A 19,497-nucleotide genomic window follows, 5' to 3' on the forward strand; every position below is an offset into this window, starting at 1 on the left:
TTCGTTTCATAAAATGTACCTAAAAGTACCACGCGATTTTTCAAATCGATATAAGTATCTTCGAAAGTACCTATTTGCTTCCTTAAAAAAATAAAAATACGTGTCTAATATTTTAAAATAATCTACAAGACGGACGTTAAAAAAAAATTGTCATCTACCCTATTGTTTTAAGGAAGATCTGTTTTTGGTTTAAAAGTTTAATCAGAATCTAGAAACAACTGGCTCGACAAGTATACATTTATGCGGCATATTTTTGTTATTATGTCAAACTAGTTAAGTAAGTGAGGCAGAAATATCGCAAAACACAGTCTGCCTGCGTCAGAACACCTCAAATGAATAATAAAGATAATAAAAAAAAAACAGTTCGCGCGATACCCACCTACTAGAGATACACACCGCCGCCAAACTTACGTAACGAGGCTGACTTCTAACTCAATTGTAAACCCGAACGCTGTATCATATCTACATATTTACCAACTTAGATACAAGTCGTGATATTTAATTTATTGCACTTGTTATTGTGCACCCAATATTATTTGACTCTACTGTGTATTAAGTCCTTATTTTCACTTGATGTACTGTACCAAACAGTAAGGACAGTAGGATACTTTGCATGCATCTTATTTATTTATTAGCGTGAGGAAGGCGATATCGCAAGCGGCCTCAGCGCTCCGCTCACACCTATTTTGTTTCCCCGCCGTCTGGCGGCCATGTTGCTCGATGCGCCGCGCTGCCGTCCGCACAAACCCGCCAGTTTCACGCGGGCATCATCGAGAGCCGCATTACCGCGCACCTATACTCGCCGTCCGCACGAAAGACCCGCACGCGAGACAAACTAACGTCGCGCCGCGTAATATTTTTAAATTGTTTTCAAAATGGTTCGGACTAAGGATGGGGATGGGATCAAGAGTAGTCTTATTATCACCGAGGTGAAGAAGAGGCCCTGCTTGTTTGATACCAACGATCCCAACTACGGAGACAGGACGGAGAAGGCGAGGAGCTGGGAGGAGGTGTGCAACTGCGTGGTGCCCGGCTGGGCTGCGCTCGGGCAGGCGGAGAAGTTTGCGGCCGGTATGTTGAATGACGTTTTTATAAACCGTCCGATTCGCGGATGTGAGCGCGCGGCCGGCGCGCGGGCCGCACTCATGATCACGGAAACCGGTCGCCTTGTAATTGTCGCGTTCAAGTTGCGTGCTCTTTGTTCGAACGTTCGGATGCTTTCGAAACGTACCTAGCTCGGAATAACGTTCCAATTTATAACACGTGCTACCATATCACTCGATAATTATATTTTAATGTTAACAACGCTACTTTGTTCAGCTGCGGATATTTTTGCCGTATTCTCTTTAAAAGTTAGTCGTTCTAGATTTTAGGAATGGTCTTGAACGTTTTAGCCTTCACCAGCTATTGCTTTAGTACTTACAAAAACGTACGTATGCCTAGAATATAATATTTGATGCGTCATTTCAGATAATGCCTCCACATGAAGTTGCCATGCCTTAAGTTTGATAAACGATTGAACAATTTTATCACATCGGCCGTTTCGTAATGCGTACAATTTATTTTAAAAAGTAACATCCGCAATGGTTAATGTTTCGGTTGACGCTGAATCTTGTATTAAAAATAGTAGTCTGCAGGATAGATAACAATAGGTATTTAATGAAATACGACTTTAAAACAATGTGACTGAGTTCAAAATTCCCGCTTCCTGGATGAGTATTTATTTCGTCCCCATCGCAACTAAAACTATTCCTATTAAACAATTTCAATATCAAAATATGTTGATAGAGATAGTTTACAGTACCAACATCTGCATTTACGTGCTAACGAAAATATTTCGGAAAAATGGCGTCATCGACGTAAACGTGATTTTCAACGAGTGCGGGTTTTTAACAATGTTTACAATTTTAGATTATGATTTCTTTTAAAAATATAATATTAAGAACAACATTTTATTTTGGTAGTTCAATAATTAATTAAAAATGGTGGAAATATTTTTAAAATTAAATCAAATTCCAGGGTGTTTATTTTTTTTCGATTTGCAAGTTTTACGCAACAATTAACATTTTTTATTTATTTATTTTTTTGCAATAAATAAATTAATAACGTTTAACATACTGGTAATTAGCGAAAACTATTTAAATAGTCGGCGTACAAGGTCGAGTTAAAGAAAAAAATCGTCTATTTTTGTTTGACCACTGCTACAAGATAGCCGCCAGTTGGGATTGGATGTCACGGTTATATCAATTCAACAATTGAGCTCTCTCTAACAATAAAAAAATATGTTTAAAAATAATAAACAAGCTAGGAAATATTTTACATTTTTATTGTAGAGTACCCATTTTCTCGACAATCGTTTCCTAAAATGTCTTCTTATTATTTTTTTTACTGTAGGTTTACAAAAATATTGTCGTAAAATTCTGTTTTACAATAATTAATGAATATTATGAAAGTTGGAACTCTTTGAGTAGTACGTCGACAAACGCAATGCACCAAAGTTCTGTGGTACCGCTTTGTACAGTCGGAAAAATTACGTCGACTAAATTTCGGCATAAATACCCTACAAACCCGCACTTGGAAAATTAATTAATTGATGTTTTTTTTTGTTAATTATCGAATTTAGTCAGATGATGGTAAATTGTTATAAGTTGGGTTAAAACGACACGTGTCAGAAATTGTTATGTAATTTTGTACCTAATTAATTGTATTCGATAAGATTTTTCAAATGAAAATAAGTATTTTGGTTAAAAAAATATAAAATAATTTAATAGCTAAACGTTTAAAAAGATTTTTAAAGTCATCAACGTGTTCTCTGAATAAGTGATTTGCATAGACACGTGAGAAATATAGCTACATACATACGTGTACTATATTATAATCTTTTTGTAACAAAAAACATATATTTTCGCGTCGTTGCGCACATTTTGCTTCACGCACACTTGTATTGCGTGAGACGGTCATCATCTTACCATTACCGAGCACTTATGTCACGTGTCTGTTATTCTATTGGCAAACGCATACCTCGTTTTTTTACAATAAAGAAAAAATATTTCATAAAATAAATCAAGATTTTTTTTATTGTTGCTATGAAAAAAATAAACAGGATGTATATGAGAGAGTATGCAAATAGACACGTAGTTTTAGCAGTATTTTGTAATTAAAATATATATATATATATATATATTGCCATTGTAATTAATTTTATAGACTGTATGGCCCCTATTATATAGGACTTATAACACAAATGGTGAAAAGTGAGTGTACATTGTATAGCCGCATTACGTGCCGTAATGTGCACCTTTGTCTACCCTACGGGAATAAGAGGCTTGACGTTGTCTATAATTTTATAAACACATATATTATTTTATTGAAAACATGGGTTTTTTTACAGTTAAAACTTTGCAATTAAAATTTTAAACACATAGTAAGTATATAAATATATTTAGTTCACCTGTTGCATACATAACTTTCATTGGCTATCTTTTAAAGTATTTTGAAAAAAGGTTTCATAATTGTATTTCCTTAAACAACTAATATGATATAGAATAAAAATAACAGACTTATAATGTTCCCACATTGCGGAAAAAAACATATCGTGCTGTTTTCTTTCATAGTTTGTTAAAGTGTTCTAATTATCATTATCAAAATGTAACTGATTTTAAAATACAATTGCCAGCTATGTCGTAATTTTTGTTAAGTAAAAACGTTTTTGTAATATCCGCCATTTTCTTGTGAGCGGACGAGACCATTGCCGCGTGCGTTCATTTGTTTGTGCAGCACAACAGTCACCGTCGTTGTTCTCAAACCTGATACATTTTGTATACTCGTTAGCCTCAATAATAAAACGCGCGCATTATTTGCAACCACAATTAAATCACTCTTATAAATTACGCTAGTTATCTACCTATCATTTACCGCCACCATATTACAATGCTACCCGTCCACAATCAATTTATTGACACAAACCAATAACATGTTTGTCGAGTTCGAAAATTAAATCTATTTACTACTGGCCACGTTGCGTTCCTAATTTAAATCCCATTGTCTTTTCTACATTCGAAAATCCATAGATAACGAATTTCGTCATAATAAAAACTATTTTCATACGTAATGGAGCTAAAAAAATAAACTCGACTCTCAAGTCGCACTAGGACGTGTCAACTCAGCTACACTAATGCCCGGCCTTTGGCCAAACGAGAACATTATTGTATTTAGAGTACATTACGTGTTTTTGACTGGCTGTTCAGTTAAAACTTGTGACTTACAAAGCGATGTACATCGTGACAATGAACACGGCACGAGCGGAATTATCGTAAAATAATGCAGTGGTAAGGTCTGCGGCGTTCGTGACTCAATCGACGCAAGGGGCCGGCCCGCACCCGTTTATTCATAACCAGCCAGTAACACTCAGCAAATGCGGACTAGCGCTGATAACGTCCATTGCTGTACAAACAAAACGTTCATTAGATACTCGTAAGGCAAGCCGTCGATGTAAACTAAACAAATGGAAATGTCGCGCACGACCGTTGTACGAAAACAGCTACGCTTATCGACGCCGACTCTCGACCGTCTTGTTTTTAAATGGCGAACGAATTATTTAAACATTCGAATTTTTATTTTATTACTATTATTACTTATTCTTTTTTCAAAAATTCAAAGACTTAACAACGCTTCCGTGGGTTGTTTACTTTTTTTTCAACTTTTTTGAATTTAAATTACGTTCGATCAAATGTCATAATGTGATTACGCGTGCGGCGTAAGCGTCTGACATTGAAACAAAATGGCGCTTGGCGGCTAAGATAATACGTGTAACGTACTTTAAACACTATTTAAGTACTTCAATACTTGTTGCAAGACCGGTCCATTGTTTTGATTGACTTTTTTCCTATAGTTGGATTAATATTTTATACTATTTAACAATAAATATATAGAAAAGGCTCATAGTTTGCTACAGTTACGGAGTGTTGATGTAAAAAAAAAAATCTTTTATTTTTTTACCTATAGGAGAATGCCTGTGGTTTTTAATCTTTCTTCAATTAATAAAAGTTATTTGTCATGTACATTCACTGCATAGGAAATTCCGTTGTGAACAAAAAACAACACGTATGTTAGGTATAAGGAAATGTGTCTGGTGTGAGTGAAAAGGAGGAAGGATATTGTTATCCTTCTCTTGTTATATTTTAATTTTGTACTGATTTATCATTATTTATTGAGCAGTACTTAAAGTGTGTTTGATAACTACGTAGATGGTAATTTTTTTTTGTATAACCTACCGACTATAGATTGGGTAGAAGAAAATGTTTTTATTTACAAAGAGATCTTAATATTAATTTGTTAAATTAGATTACAAAAAAAAAAAATCATTAAACTTTTTCTGCAACGTATTGGTTTATATTTTGAATGTTTCTTTAGCTTCCATGTGCGGATTCAATATTAGAAAAAATTATGACGCACAACACGGATCGCGTTAATAACCCGCAAAATTACTAAGTACCGCAAAATCTTGCTTAAGTGTGAATTATTCATACAATAGGTTCATTTCTGAATTTTAAATATCTGCTATTTTATTAATATCGTAAAACTAATTTTCTGTCAATTATTATTTAAAACTGTAATTGCTATTTTAAATCTACTTTCAAACTATCCTAGCTATAGTTCCTTATTCCAATGATTCACGGTACGAAGAAAACTCTTGCGCATAAAGAGCAGGTGCCTATCTTGTGACGTCATCAGCGTCGTGCTACAGCGTGTTGTTTTTTCATCAACATTATTATTTAACCGAAATTGATCTTGATTGACGACTTTTAATGTTTAGACTATCTATTAATGATATTAAACGCTATTGCAAAATGATAAGGTTGGATTTCTATTAGACTAAGTGTGGGAGAGCCATGTTTCAGTACGAATGGGTCGGCTCGACCTGAGTGATACCACAGCCTCATTGGAAATCGACGTGAAACAACGCTTGCGTTGTATGAGTCAGGTTACCGGAGGTTAATTACCCTCTTCCCAATCTTCCAATCCCCGATTCCCCAACAACCCTAAAATTCCTAACCCCTAAAAGGCCGGCAACGCACTTGTAACGCTTTGGGTGTTTTAGGTGTCCATGGGCGGCGGCGATTGCTTACCATTAGGTGATCCATCTGCTCATTTACCGACCTATACCATAAAAAAACATGGTTTAGTGTAGCTTCATGTGCTGGTATCTTTCTAAGTAATTGGTTTGTTAAAATGGCTGCTCGTTCGTAAACAATGGATGTGGTTTTGTTTATAGATAATAATGTGTTGATGACATAGGTCTGCGGTTTTTTTCGGTCGTTGTAGAGTTGATTCTAAAGTTAACACGTTAACCACCACATCACGTCTCTGGTGACCGACGCTTAGCGGAGCATTTGCCTTCAACAGTTTTCTTTCGGCAGTTAATGTTTTAACTGCCACACTTAAGACATTTAATGATTACTTTAACTATTCCTTAGTAACGATTTTATATCGAAAGCAATTGCTAAGGACTGAGTTAAGCAACCATTAAATGACTCTGAGTGTGGTAGTTAGAGCGTTATTTGTTATTTCTGTATAATAACCATAATAATTATGGCATATAACTTACTCCCAAAACAGTGGACAAAGTTATCAACTATCATCTTATATACAATCTTTATATACATTCTTCGAAAATATTTGTTACCGCAAGAAAATAAAAAATACGTGTCTAATATTTTTAAATATTCTACAAGACGGACATTAATATAAAAATTAGTCATCTACCCTATTAATGAGTAGATACATGGCCGTGTCATAGGTACCATAGCCCACATTCCGGCCCCCATAAGTCTACACCATTACCAAACCAAATTTTGACGAAAAACACACCCACATGAACAAACTCAATACGTACGTACGTACAAAAACGCGTAAAAAATCTTGGTTTGTTAATTTGACAGAGTTGTATCTGAATTAGGTAGATAATATTATTAGGTATAAATAAACTGTTATCTGTGTGGAGTACAATGAAAATATTTTGACCTAACTGGTTATTTTTTTTAATGGAAAAGAGGTTAGCTAATTAGCAAATGACGTGGGGGCCATGGGTCCATGTAGTTTCTTGCTCGTTCTTCTCCATTCGAAACAACACTTTGGAACGAGCGCCTAGCTTCACTGACTGACGGACTGACGGACAATTCAGTTTGACGTTTCAAAAGTGCTTGATTTGGGATTAATTGAAATTAATGGTTTGACTTTGACTTTTGACTTTGGCCCCGAGGTTCAAGATGCCTGTTTCGAACCTGCACCCTTACGTGCGGCTTTGAAACCTACCAACGGCAAAGTACCAATGTGACTATTACCTAGTTCTTTCTAGGATTGATTAGACACCACTGAAAAACGGTGAAGGGAAACATTATGAGGAACCCTAGGGTAATTATTTCTAATCTTTATATATATAATTCTTCTGTACGTGTGTATGTCACTGAACTCCTCTTAAACGACTAGACGGATTTTGATGAAACTTTTTGTGTGTGTTCAAGAGGATCTGAGAATGGTTTAGATTCACAATTTTGTCCGCTGGAAAATGTTTTTTTAATTAATTTTTAATTTATTAGTAGTTGTTGATTTTGGAATGTTTTACATCGGATCCGACGGACGGCGCTACCATCGCAGTGTCAAATATTAATGACGTTAGATATTGTCATAACATTTGAATAATAATTTTCATCAAAAAGGTCCAGAATGTTTTAGCTTATTAAAAAAAGAATAAAATTTTCAAATTAACGTGTAGACAGGACAACGTTTGTCGGGTCCGCTAGTTAATTATAAGTTTGAAATCGCCAATCCGCATTGAGCAAGCGTGGCGATTAATGTTCAAACCTTCTCCGTGTGAGAAGAGGCTTTTGGTCAGCAGTGGCCACTTACAGGCTGTTGATGTTGATGTTGTTTATTACACTGAAGATATTGTAGGGCACAGGTATGTGCGAACACACTGAAAATCCCGAGATTTCTCACGCGTTGCAGCCTCTTAACACATTGAACGCCGTGGTGGTCACCGGTGACCGACGTTAGCGGAGGATTTGCCTTCAACAGTTTTCTATTGGCAGTCAAAGACTTAACTATATTCAGACATAAAGTCATACCACAAATAATATATTATTTATGTTAATCATAACATATTATTGATATATTAGTGTCTATATTATTTTCGCATTTAAATTTTAATAAATACAGATTATCCTTAATACCGATCTCGATTTTATATAAATTATAAATAAATAACTTTATTTATACAAAAGCAGATTGTAGTACGTGTAACAGTTTTATATCTAACTAGCTACTTCCGCGCGGTTTCACTCCTCTGGTGTTGCGGATGTCTGCTCGTTTACCATTAGCCGCACTATCCTATAAAATACAGATGAATAAAAATACAATTACGATAATTAAACGGTTTAAATCACGGAGACATCGCAGCTGTAAGTCTGTAACATAGTAGACTACAGCGGTGTTTATGGCAAATCACTGCGACCCAAATTACGGTGTAACCTTCGATTTATACTTTCTGCACGCTACTCTGAAAGGTACCTTTTGTTATGGAGGTGTAATGAAAAAAAGGTTTAGAAATTATTATTATTAACACACGTATTATGCTATTGTGTGCGGGTCTGCGGACGACGAGCAAGGGTAGCTCGCCGCCCGACCAGAACCAGACCCGTGCGTGCGGCGCGTTGCGTACCGCGCGCGTCTCGTAGAGCCATCAGACCACCACAGATGGGGCCCAGTAGGGCTGATGACTAATCCGGAGCTGCGGACTACCTACCGGGTTTACCGGGGCTCCGGCTCGACAAGCAGGAGTAGGAACGGGGTGGTTTTTAGTCAGTTGAGAGTCTGACACTCCCTCTCGCCTTGCCCTGACGAAAGAAATCATTGGATGATTTCCCCTCTGAAAAAAAAAGCTTTCTTTATGTAAGATGGCTGTCCGTTGTCCCATTAAAGCAGAAGCGCACCAAGGTAGTAGTTTTGAAATTTTATTTTGTGCCGAGAATACGGAAACTTACCTTTTCAATTGAGTCCAGACTTCCAGAGGTTTTAGTAATGAGGCCTCGGCCTCGAATTTTGCGGGCAGCGGGGCGGCGGCGGCGGCGGCGCGGCAGCGGCAGGATCTTATGCGTATAATCAAATGGACCGGTTTTCGAAAACAGCGGCGGCGGAGCGGCGCGGGAGCGGGCAACGAGCGGTGCACTCCAGTCAAGCGGTGACCGCCCGTGTTGCGCGTCTGCATTGTAGTATAGTGTTGTGTACCTACATTTTTTTTGTGACGTATCAAAATGTCCTCAGACGTGCAAGAGCAAATGATTTCGGCAATCTTTGAGAGGACACCCATACGGAACAGCAAAGATGTGAACCATAAAAATAAAAGAAAAATTAACCAATTATGGGAAGAAATAAAAAACGAACTGAATATTGAAGACTAAAGCAAAAACTGAAATCACTCTTGATAGTTTCAAGAATATAGTCAAAAGTTTCTACACTCATTCTAGTGTAGTCGTAGAATTTGTCGGGATTTTGTCTCTGTTCTTCATAATTTCGATAAAACTCGCCATTTATTTTCCTTGCCCTATAGTAGGTCTTCTTCTTTTGCCCACAGTAAATCGAGCGTTAGGAATAAATTTGAATCAAAAAGATTTCTTTCGCTAATAAAAACAAATATATCGACAACACAACCACGAACACAACACTACACCGCTGTAGTACCGCGCGATCTGCCCGCTAGTTTCGAGAACGGGTCCGCCGCCGCCGCCCCGCTCCCGCGCCGCCGCCGCTGCCGCCCCGCTGCCCGCAAAATTCGAGGCCGAGGCCTGAGAGTGTGTTTGGCGCTCTGATTGGTTGGATCATTGGAGCTGGCCAATCACAGCGCCTGATTCGCTCTTGTTTGTTTTCGTTGAACGTAAAGCAAATGGGTACTAAACAGATTTAACGATAATGTCTAAAAACTGTCAAAAAAATAAAAAAACAACACAGAGAAACCATATTTCTCTATTCTATCCCTAATACACATATTTCGTTCTCTTTTTCATATAATTTTTGCACAATCAGTATTTTTTTTTTCTATTTATCCCACGAAGACATAACAAGCGTAATGCCCTATTAAATAAACTTACCTAATTTTCGTAACAGATTTGAACGTAATAAAGATTAACGTAATTGGTCGGCCGCGTCCGTCACTACTTGCGCTGCGCTTGCGACGCTGCGTCTGCGTTGCGAGTAGCGACCCAATTTTGATCGTCACTGTGATTATGTGATATAACCTTTGTTTCCTACTGCCGACGTGATCTACCGGTTTATTTTTTTGATTTATTTATTTAACACTTTATGTACAAAACGAACATAGCCTGTAAAAAAAAAAAGAAATAAATGTGAGGGTGGTGCAGAAAACTATAATCTTTTGTGATTAAACTTTTTTCGAAGATTTGTTTAATAGCATACTTATGTGCCATTAATTTTTCATGTCATTTGTCCTATGTAAGACCCAAGGGTTTTTTTTTCACTGGAAATGTGCTACATAACTATGATGCAAAGATGTAATAGCTAAGCTGTGAAACTATGTGACTGTTTCCACTGATACTAAGCTATGTAACTGTGCGAGTAAGATTTGCTATGAAGATGCGCCGCCGAAAAGTTCTTAACTCCTACGCTACACCACCCGCGACCATCTATAACACGCATCCATAGCATGCATCCATAGCACGCATCTTTCCATATAAAAAAACATATCTTAATTGAACCCGTCTCCACCAGTGCTAAGCTATGTGTACCAATGAATATGATTAGTGGTAGCCAAATGAATCCACAGCAACGTAGCATAGCAAATGTCTGGTGGAAAAGTACCTTAGTTCCGGAATCGCGGTGTAAAATTCGTGGCACGTCGTTAGATAGGTACAAAAATTGAGTGACCGAGAAACCTAGGATTTCACGGTCAGTTAGCAAATGCACTTGCGACGCTTGACCAACGACTGTTCTAGTAGATATTTATTTTGGCTTTTGTCTCCTAATTTCAACTTTATTTGCATACATAGGTCCCTTTCTACCGTTTCCATTTGTCCATTTTCATAGGCTTTCATATTTAGGTTTAGGTTTAAAGAAACTTTATTCTCAATAAAACATACAATGCCACTTACTTGAGAACAACACTAAGATTCGTTCGGTATTTAAATTTTAAGGTACGCCTACAGGCTCGCTTCGTATGCATCTCACGCACCGGATTTTAGTTTGTCTTGTATAGAAACTCATACAACTGCGTCCACTGATCCACATCGTACGCACCGCATCATCAGCAATGCCTACATGGGACGCGTACTGATGAAGTCATGCGGAATGCGTACGATGCGTGCGATGCGTACGACGCTTACTACCTTTAAAGCCCTGGAACGTCCAGTAATAATTGCAAATGCATTTTTTTTTTATAAAAAATATTTTGAAATGGCATCCTATCCACTTAGTACTTTCATACTTCAAATTGTATCATAGGCTCAAGGTTATTATACCAAGGGGGTAGGCAGTAAGAGTACACGTGTGCGACCGAGCTTATTACATCACACTGCGGAAACATACAAAGATGGCCGACACATAGGGAAAGGGTTGCCAAGCTTAATAAATCATGTTTATTTTGATGAGGTTAAAAATAACACTTAGTTGTTGTATTTTAAAGTTGTTTAGATATTTTCGATTATTTCGTCTGTTATGTTGGCCTGTTATTATTAAAGTCGCATATTTGAATCTGTAAAATTTTGTTTTATACGTTTTTATTATATGGTCGATATAAAAGCAACACCCTTTCTTTCCATTAAACAACTCGGGAATCAAAATCAATGCACTGTAAGACTACTACATCTGTCTTCGCAGAATAAAATACGACCAATACCGAAAATAGGCCTTCTTTAGTGACTTCTTCTTCTGAAGCGACGTCCATTACCTAGCTCTTACTCTGCTTACAACCATTACATTAAGTCCACAGGATTCAAAGCAACAACTTTTTAAACAAAGCTTAAAACAGAATATTTAATTAGCAGGAATATAATTTCACAGGAAGATGAAATTTGTTAGAATCCTGGAGTTTCTTAGTAGTGTGCAACAAAAGCTAGTTTCCAGTACCTATATTGAAAGCCCTGCATTAAGTTTTCTATTTTCCAGTAACAATTTACATTTAAACTCTTACGAAAGACGTCCACGTGTAAGGGATGAAACGAAGGATAGAATTGTAGGTATAAATACTATAAGTGTGCCTTTCCACCAAAGATGTGCTATGTAGCTATGCTACGAAGATGTAATAGGTAAGCTGTGAAAGTATGTGACTGTTTTCACTGATACTAAGCTATGTAGCTGTGTGAGGAAGATTCGCAGGTCTAGTATGCGATGTATCGATAGTGTAGCCATCCATATACACGCATACATACGCACGCATCTTTCCATATGGCAAACATAGCTTAGCTCAGTCCGTTTCCACCAGTACTAAGCTGAGTGTACCGATGAATATGATTAAAGGAAGCCAAACGCACCCACAGTAACATAGCATAGCACATCTCAGTGGAAAAGTACCCTAAATATATTGTTTTTAAAGGGATAGTCATTGTAATGTTTTCAAATGGATTATGAAATGTATTTCCTACTTTGTACCAGTTGTGGAAATCCTAGAGATATCCTATAGATATGTACATGATCCATGTGTTTGTGCATATATTAATCTCTCTCACCCGCAATCAAGTACTGTTAGTAAGACATAAGGTAAGAATATTTCCTTAAATTACCAGTTTAAGATCACATGTATTGCTCAGTAATAGCGAATTCATACATTAGATCATTAGGTTTTCCTCCTTATAACAAAATAACAATACGCAAAGAAACGGTCCACACCTCAGTTTTGAGCAAACGTGCTAAGATTTTCCTTGTTTAAATTAAAGTATGTTAACCACGTGAATTTAGGTTTGCTCTTAGTAAAAATTTTGTAGACGGTTCCTTATCGTCTTGTCTATCTTTCTAAGAAACTTCATTGACATTGCAGTGACGAATTTTCCCAATTACCAATTCCTAACGCCCAAAAGGCCGGCAACGCTCTTGTTACGTCTCTGGTGTTCCAGGCGTCCATGGGCGGCGGCGATGGCTCACCATCAGGTGATCCGTCTGTTCCTATACCGTCTTATACCATAACAAAAAAAAAATGGCCTCACATCAAAAGCCCGTGACACTTTTTTCTTTAAATATCCCGATCGATTTCCAGTACTGTGGCTAATCTGTCTAACTAGACTAGCCCACGACCAACGGCTTTTTTTCCGAGACACGGGGGTGAAACACCGCCGAACTTCCTGATTCCGGGCTTATAATGATCATTTTTCAGAAAATGCCATTATCACTTTTTGACTAACCAACCATTGCGCCAACTGTGCAGTCAGTCCACTGCTGGACTATGGGCCTCCTCCACATAAGAGGGTTTGCCATAATATTTTTGCTTCGTAGGCAGATTGGAGATTGCAATTTAACTGCTGAACTCAGAGTCATTTAATAGTTACTTAACCCAATACTTAGCAATCGTTTTCGGTACAAAATCGTAACTAAGAAATAGTTTAAGTAATCATTAAATGTCTCTGAGTGCGGCAGTAAGAGACTTAAGTTTCACCGCTGCTATCCGTCTCGGACCAACATGTAGCTCTAAGTTAATTGATATCCCGTCGTAAAATAATCATAATAACTTATTGCCTAGTCAATTTAGCGATAAGTGCTACAAACAGTTGAGTTCCTAAGTACATCATCTTAGTAAAAGAAAATGTAATTTAACTGCATTGAGAAAAGGGTTTATTTTTAATTGACAACCATAAAATTTGTCAATGTTTGCATGCAACACTATGTAGGTACGCAAATATTCTGCCATGCCTTTCACAGACTGTTAGTCTGTGTCGACCGACACGTACTTTAGCGTATAATTTTAATCTGTACCTAAGCGATGGTAATGCCATCTATTGAGCAGGGCTCGGAAACTTGTAAGTTTGCAGTTGCGGCGCGTCACTGCCTAAATAATGCCTGTTGCATAGGTACAGGTGACGTCAAAATTAAGTGCAGACTTGGTGGTTCAATTGTTTTGTATTTATTGCGTTTTATTACATTAATGGTGATTAAATATTTGATTCCGACTGTAATATGTAATTCTATTTAATTTTATAAGTATTTTAAAGTATCTAATTTGGGGCGTCTGTGTCGAATGACATATTTAACGTGGCATTATGAATCTCGATCGTTTTAAAACAGTATCTTGCCTAAAAATATAATAACAACTATGATGCATTAACTATGTACTATTGTATTATTGCACGTACTATAAGTGCAATTAATACAATTACACTTGAGCTAACAAATCAAAACAAGCGTGTACAATACATTGTGTGAGTGTGATCGTAGCTGCTCCGTGTTCTATTCACAATGGCGGCTTGACGGAGTGCACTGGCGGGAATGACTAACGTCAGCGCCTCAGCGGCCATTAGATATGACTGGATTCCATTTTTGAACATTGAACATTTTTTTTTGTTACATGCCAGCGCGAAATTTCATTGTGTGACAAAATATTATTATTATGATAGATCGATTTGTTTTTTTTTGTAGGTTTTATTTCTTTACTTTACTTTTTTTTTCGTACATTCAGTAGGTAATTATTGAATCTATCTAGTTTGGTACAAAATTCACAGATATGTGTTAAGTACTACAACGGCTCTTCAAGTTGAAGAAATAAAAACAAACCTATTCGACTTTACTCATTCGCAGGATAATATATTTTTTACGGTATAAGCCGGTAAATGAGCTGACGGATCACCTGATGGTAAGCAATTGCTGCCACCCGTGGACACCCGGAACATCAAAGGCGTTATAAGTGCGTTGCCAGCCTTTTGGGGGTTAGAAATTTAAGGGTGGTTGGAAAATCAGAAATTGGGAAGATTGGGTAGGCGGGTAATTGGGCTTCCGATAACCTCACTTACACAACGAAACACAACCCAAGCGTTGTTTCGCGTCGGTTTTCTGTGAGACCGTATTATAGAAAAAAAGTGCAATACTTACTATTACTTTCACTGCTTACTTTGTGCATATCGCATTAGATAAAAAAAAACTTGATAATATTATTATATCTTGTAACACCAGATTACGAAAAGCAACTGCGGTAACAAATATTTTTAATGAGTTTATTGATTTCATTTTGTTTCGACTCGAAAACAAAACTGGTTTGAATTTTGCACGTGACTAAACGGATATTTTGCAAAATCTTTATGTTATTACTTGAATTTTCGTATTATAACTCTACAGATAGTTTTAATTTTACCTGCATAGAAAATTTTAAGTATTTGTTTTATGAAACACCGCCGGTAAACTAGCAGACCTATCACCTGATGGTAAGCAGGCGTTACAAGTGTGTTGCCGGCTTTTTGGAGGTTAGGAATTTGAGGATTCGGGAATTGAGGATTGGGAAGGGGAGAATTGGGTCTCCAGTGACCTCACTTACACAATGAAACACAACGCAGGCGTTGTTTCACGTCGGTTTTCTGTGAGGCCGTGGTATCCCTCCGGTCGAGCCGGCCCATTCAGGGCGAAGCATGGCTCTCCCACAATTAAAATATGTGTTGGGAAGAGCTGACTAAGCGACTACACATGTTGATAGACAACGCAACAGTTTTCTCTGATAATCCTGAGGGCGTAGTACGAATTTGTTTTACGCTTAACGTGATCATCAACACATTTATGACGTTGAACGCTCTGATTGGCCTGCTCCAATGAACCAACCAATCAGAGGACTAAACGCGATAACGTGTCGATGTCGTTAAACGTATAAACAAACTCGTACTAACCCCTCTGAACCTTGTAAATTTACTAAGCGTGGACATTACGGTAATCTCCCTTACTTATGTAAAGAAGGCTACGTCCAGTCCTGCTATGGACTCTAATAATGATGATTGATGATGACGCACAAAAAAACCATTTGGTCCGAGCGTTCGGCCATATTTAGAAATGTCCAATAAACTTATCAATATCCAAGTAGAGTATACATAGTGTCAGAACGATAAAGAGATAACACTGCTTATCTCTCTATTCGAGTTGTAAGTCAGCTGTGTGTATGTTTGTCCTAGATATATATATAGAACTGCGTTACGTACGTAGTGCAATCGTGGTGATTAGGAAATAAGAAGAATGCAACGATTCTTGGTTTAAAAATCCTGTCTTTATCGCCTGCTCCAATTAATTTGGAGTTTTCTTTTTCACTGACTGCCTCGTTAGTCGATCGCAAGTGCGACGCCGGGCAAGGGGTCTCGGGTTCGATTACTGGGCTTTTTTCGGTTTTTAGAGCAGTAGTAGTATGAATCATCATGATATTAATATCGTGATCATAATAGCTTTTAAAATATTTAGTTTCAACGTATAAATTCAAATTGCTCTAATAATAATAACCTAATTTAATTTCCGCATCCGTGTATTAATTCTATATGGCTGTTAGAATAATAATGTATTAAACCACATTATAAAAAAAAAAATAAGCCGGGTTTTCTTCCTTGCCTTAACTCCAGCACGCTCAAACCGATTTCCATGGTCTTGCATTCGTTGGAAAGGTCTTAAGCTCCGTGAGGTTTATAGCAAAGAAAATTCAAATAATTTTAAAGCCCAAATTCTGCCATAAGTCATTATTATACGAGGAGGAAGTCGCGGGTAATTGCTAGTTTTAATATATAATAACTGGCTATATTATACCTGGTATACTGGCTACACACATAGCTAAACAAAACCAATGTATCGTGGTCTCGCTTTGTATGATCTTTCGCACATTCGACGACGGTCAGTTTATACTGGTTAATTCTAGCTTGATGTTTGACTTGTATGAATTTGCAAACGTTGCATTTTGCCATGTATGTTACCTACCATGCATTCAATTTTGATGACTCTTTGACTTATAAATAGATCGGACATTCCGGCTGTTGGAATTAGTTCTCACATGACATGTTTAATATATATTTTTTTAAATTATTATCTGTTTTGTTACGAAATTTGAAAGGTGGTAGTGTGTGTTGTAGGTATTCTTCAGGTGATGTGTTCCACAAAAATAATAGGCGTGGTGTTATTTGGCGAGTGTTCTCTGTCTACTCTTTCGGAAAATAAGCTTAATTAACGTATCTCTTAAATCTAGGTACCTACCTGTACGTAGGTAATTATTAGGGAAAAACAGTTACATATTAAAATATTACATGAAAAGTCCTACTAATATTATAAATGCGAAAGTTTGTGATACGTATGTCGATAATTTTTTGGCTTACTGTACTATTTTACTTTTTACATTATTACAAGTGTGACTGGTCCGTATAAATCGAAACTGTTATAAAAAATAATATAGTTTTAAGTAATAATCGGGTGATACTGATGTTATGTACCTAACCTAATTAATTTTATTGTTTCTGTTGTTGTTACAGGTAAGCATTATTGTTAATTAATATGGAAGTATGTACCTACAACATGATCCGCCTGTCAAGGAGTCAGTGAGTTTTACACAGATTTCTATTATTTCGAAATTTTTATCCTCCATTTTTTTTTTCTTTTTTTACTCGACATCTATGAATAGTTGCGGAAAGCTTTAAACAGAGAGGAGTGGAAGGAGGGTAGGGAGGCCTTTGCCATTTTTGTAGTAGGTATATTAGTAGGTTTTTTATGGTATAAGCCACCGCCACCGCCTGTCGAATCACCTGATGGTAAGCAATCACCGCCGCCCATGGATACTCGAAATACCAGAATTATTACAAGTGCGTTGCCGGCCTTTTAGGGGGTAGGAGTTTAAGAGTTGTTGGGGAATCGGAGATTACGGTCCCCGGTAACGTCACTCGAACAACGCAAACGTTATTTCACGTCGGTTTTCTGCTCGGCCTTGGTATCACTCCGGTCGCGCTCATTCGTGCTGAAGCCTATAACCTGGGTGTCTTCAAAGCCCGAGTGAATAGGTTGCTTATGAGCAGACGTGCTCCATCGTAGGCCGCATCATCACTTACCATCAGGCGAGATAGCGGCGAAACGTCGGTCCATTTAACATAAAAAAGCATGGCTCTCCCACACTTGCATGGCTTTTAATGGTCATGTAGTCTTATAATCCATCTATCACCATTACCAATATTATATGTACAATGTACATAATAATATAGTGATTCATACATAGTACCTCCGGCTGTAGGCTGTCGACGTACGAACTCAAACGTACACAGCGCAAAAAACTACGCTTAGAACATACCCATTATTACTTGATACCTGTGTCGTAATATCGCAGTAAAGTTTTAGTTTTGACTAGCAACTTCCGCGCAGTTTCACCTGCTCGGCTCGGCTCCTATTGGTCATAGCGTGATGTTTTATAGCCTATAGCCTTCCTTGATAAATGCACTATTCAACACAAAAATAATTATTCAAATCGGTCCAGTAGTTCTGGAGATTATAGCGTTCAAACAAACAAACTCTTCAGCTTTATAATATTAGTATAGATTTGATAGCCATTTACCATCGAAATTAATTACTGTTTTCAATTTTGAATCTATAAATTGATCTAAGTTTTTGATAATCATTCAATAGAAGTGATATCAAAAATCGATATCAATTGAATGGATTTCAAATTAATATATTGTGCTCGTAGCTAGTTGTACCCTGATCAGAGGTCAAGAGGTTTTGGTTTTTATACAAGACCAACAACCTCATTACCTTCACGCTTTTTGTTTCTTAAAAGGGTAGAAAGAGTTGAATTAGTTAATTAATTAGTGACTGTAATTTTATGAAGTCAGTCATTCATTCAGTCAGTCATTCGTTCATTCATTCATTCAGTCAGTCTGTCTGTCTGTCGGTTTATAGGTCGGTCAGTTATAAATCCCATGCAATAGTTCACGAAATTGCTAAGCCTAATTTTGATGAATCATTATTTACTTATTACATACTTATCTTTTTATCAATTATCAATTAAATCTTTGTTTTAAATCATTTAATATAATTGTTCAAGTTTTAGCTGTATTTGATGGGTTCCATATAGGGAAATATTTAAATATCTTAAATTCTACATTGAACAAATATTGTGTGGTACATTTAAAGCTGAAGTTACCTATCTTAATCAAATATTCTGAAATTGGGATCGTATAATGACTTTACTTCTATTGTCTATTGAGTTTGTAAATAGGGCCCAGTAGGGCCGCGTGATCCGGAGCTACGTACTACCTAGCAGGTTTACCGGCGCTCCAGCTCCAAAATCAGGAGTAGGAACGGGGTGGTGTTTAGTCAGTAAGAGTCTGACACTCCTTCTCGCCTCGCCCAAGGCCTTGCCGAATTCAAGGCGGGAGAGGTCATTGGATGATTTCCCCTTTAAAAATAAATTCAGATATTAATTTCTTCTCTAACTTCGCAAATAAATAAAAGGCATGCTTGCCTTGGAGTTATGTTTACTACCAAACAGAAACACGTACTTAAAATTATAAC

The 19,497-nt window shown here is 37.1% G+C and overlaps 1 protein-coding gene across 1 annotated transcript in view; it reads left to right on the forward strand.

Annotated features, from left to right (window-relative positions):
• Positions 1–707: 707 nt before the first annotated feature.
• Positions 708–19,497, forward strand: part of LOC118276689 (uncharacterized) — a 54,398-nt gene continuing 35,608 nt past the window's right edge. The window contains exon 1 of the mRNA XM_035595130.2: positions 708–1,071. Coding sequence (XP_035451023.2) covers positions 876–1,071 — 196 coding nt within the window. The 5' untranslated portion in view covers positions 708–875. The remainder of the gene's footprint in view (positions 1,072–19,497) is intronic.

The sequence above is a fragment of the Spodoptera frugiperda genome, chromosome 17, assembly GCF_023101765.2.
Source record: "Spodoptera frugiperda isolate SF20-4 chromosome 17, AGI-APGP_CSIRO_Sfru_2.0, whole genome shotgun sequence".
Lineage (NCBI taxonomy): Eukaryota > Metazoa > Arthropoda > Insecta > Lepidoptera > Noctuidae > Spodoptera > Spodoptera frugiperda.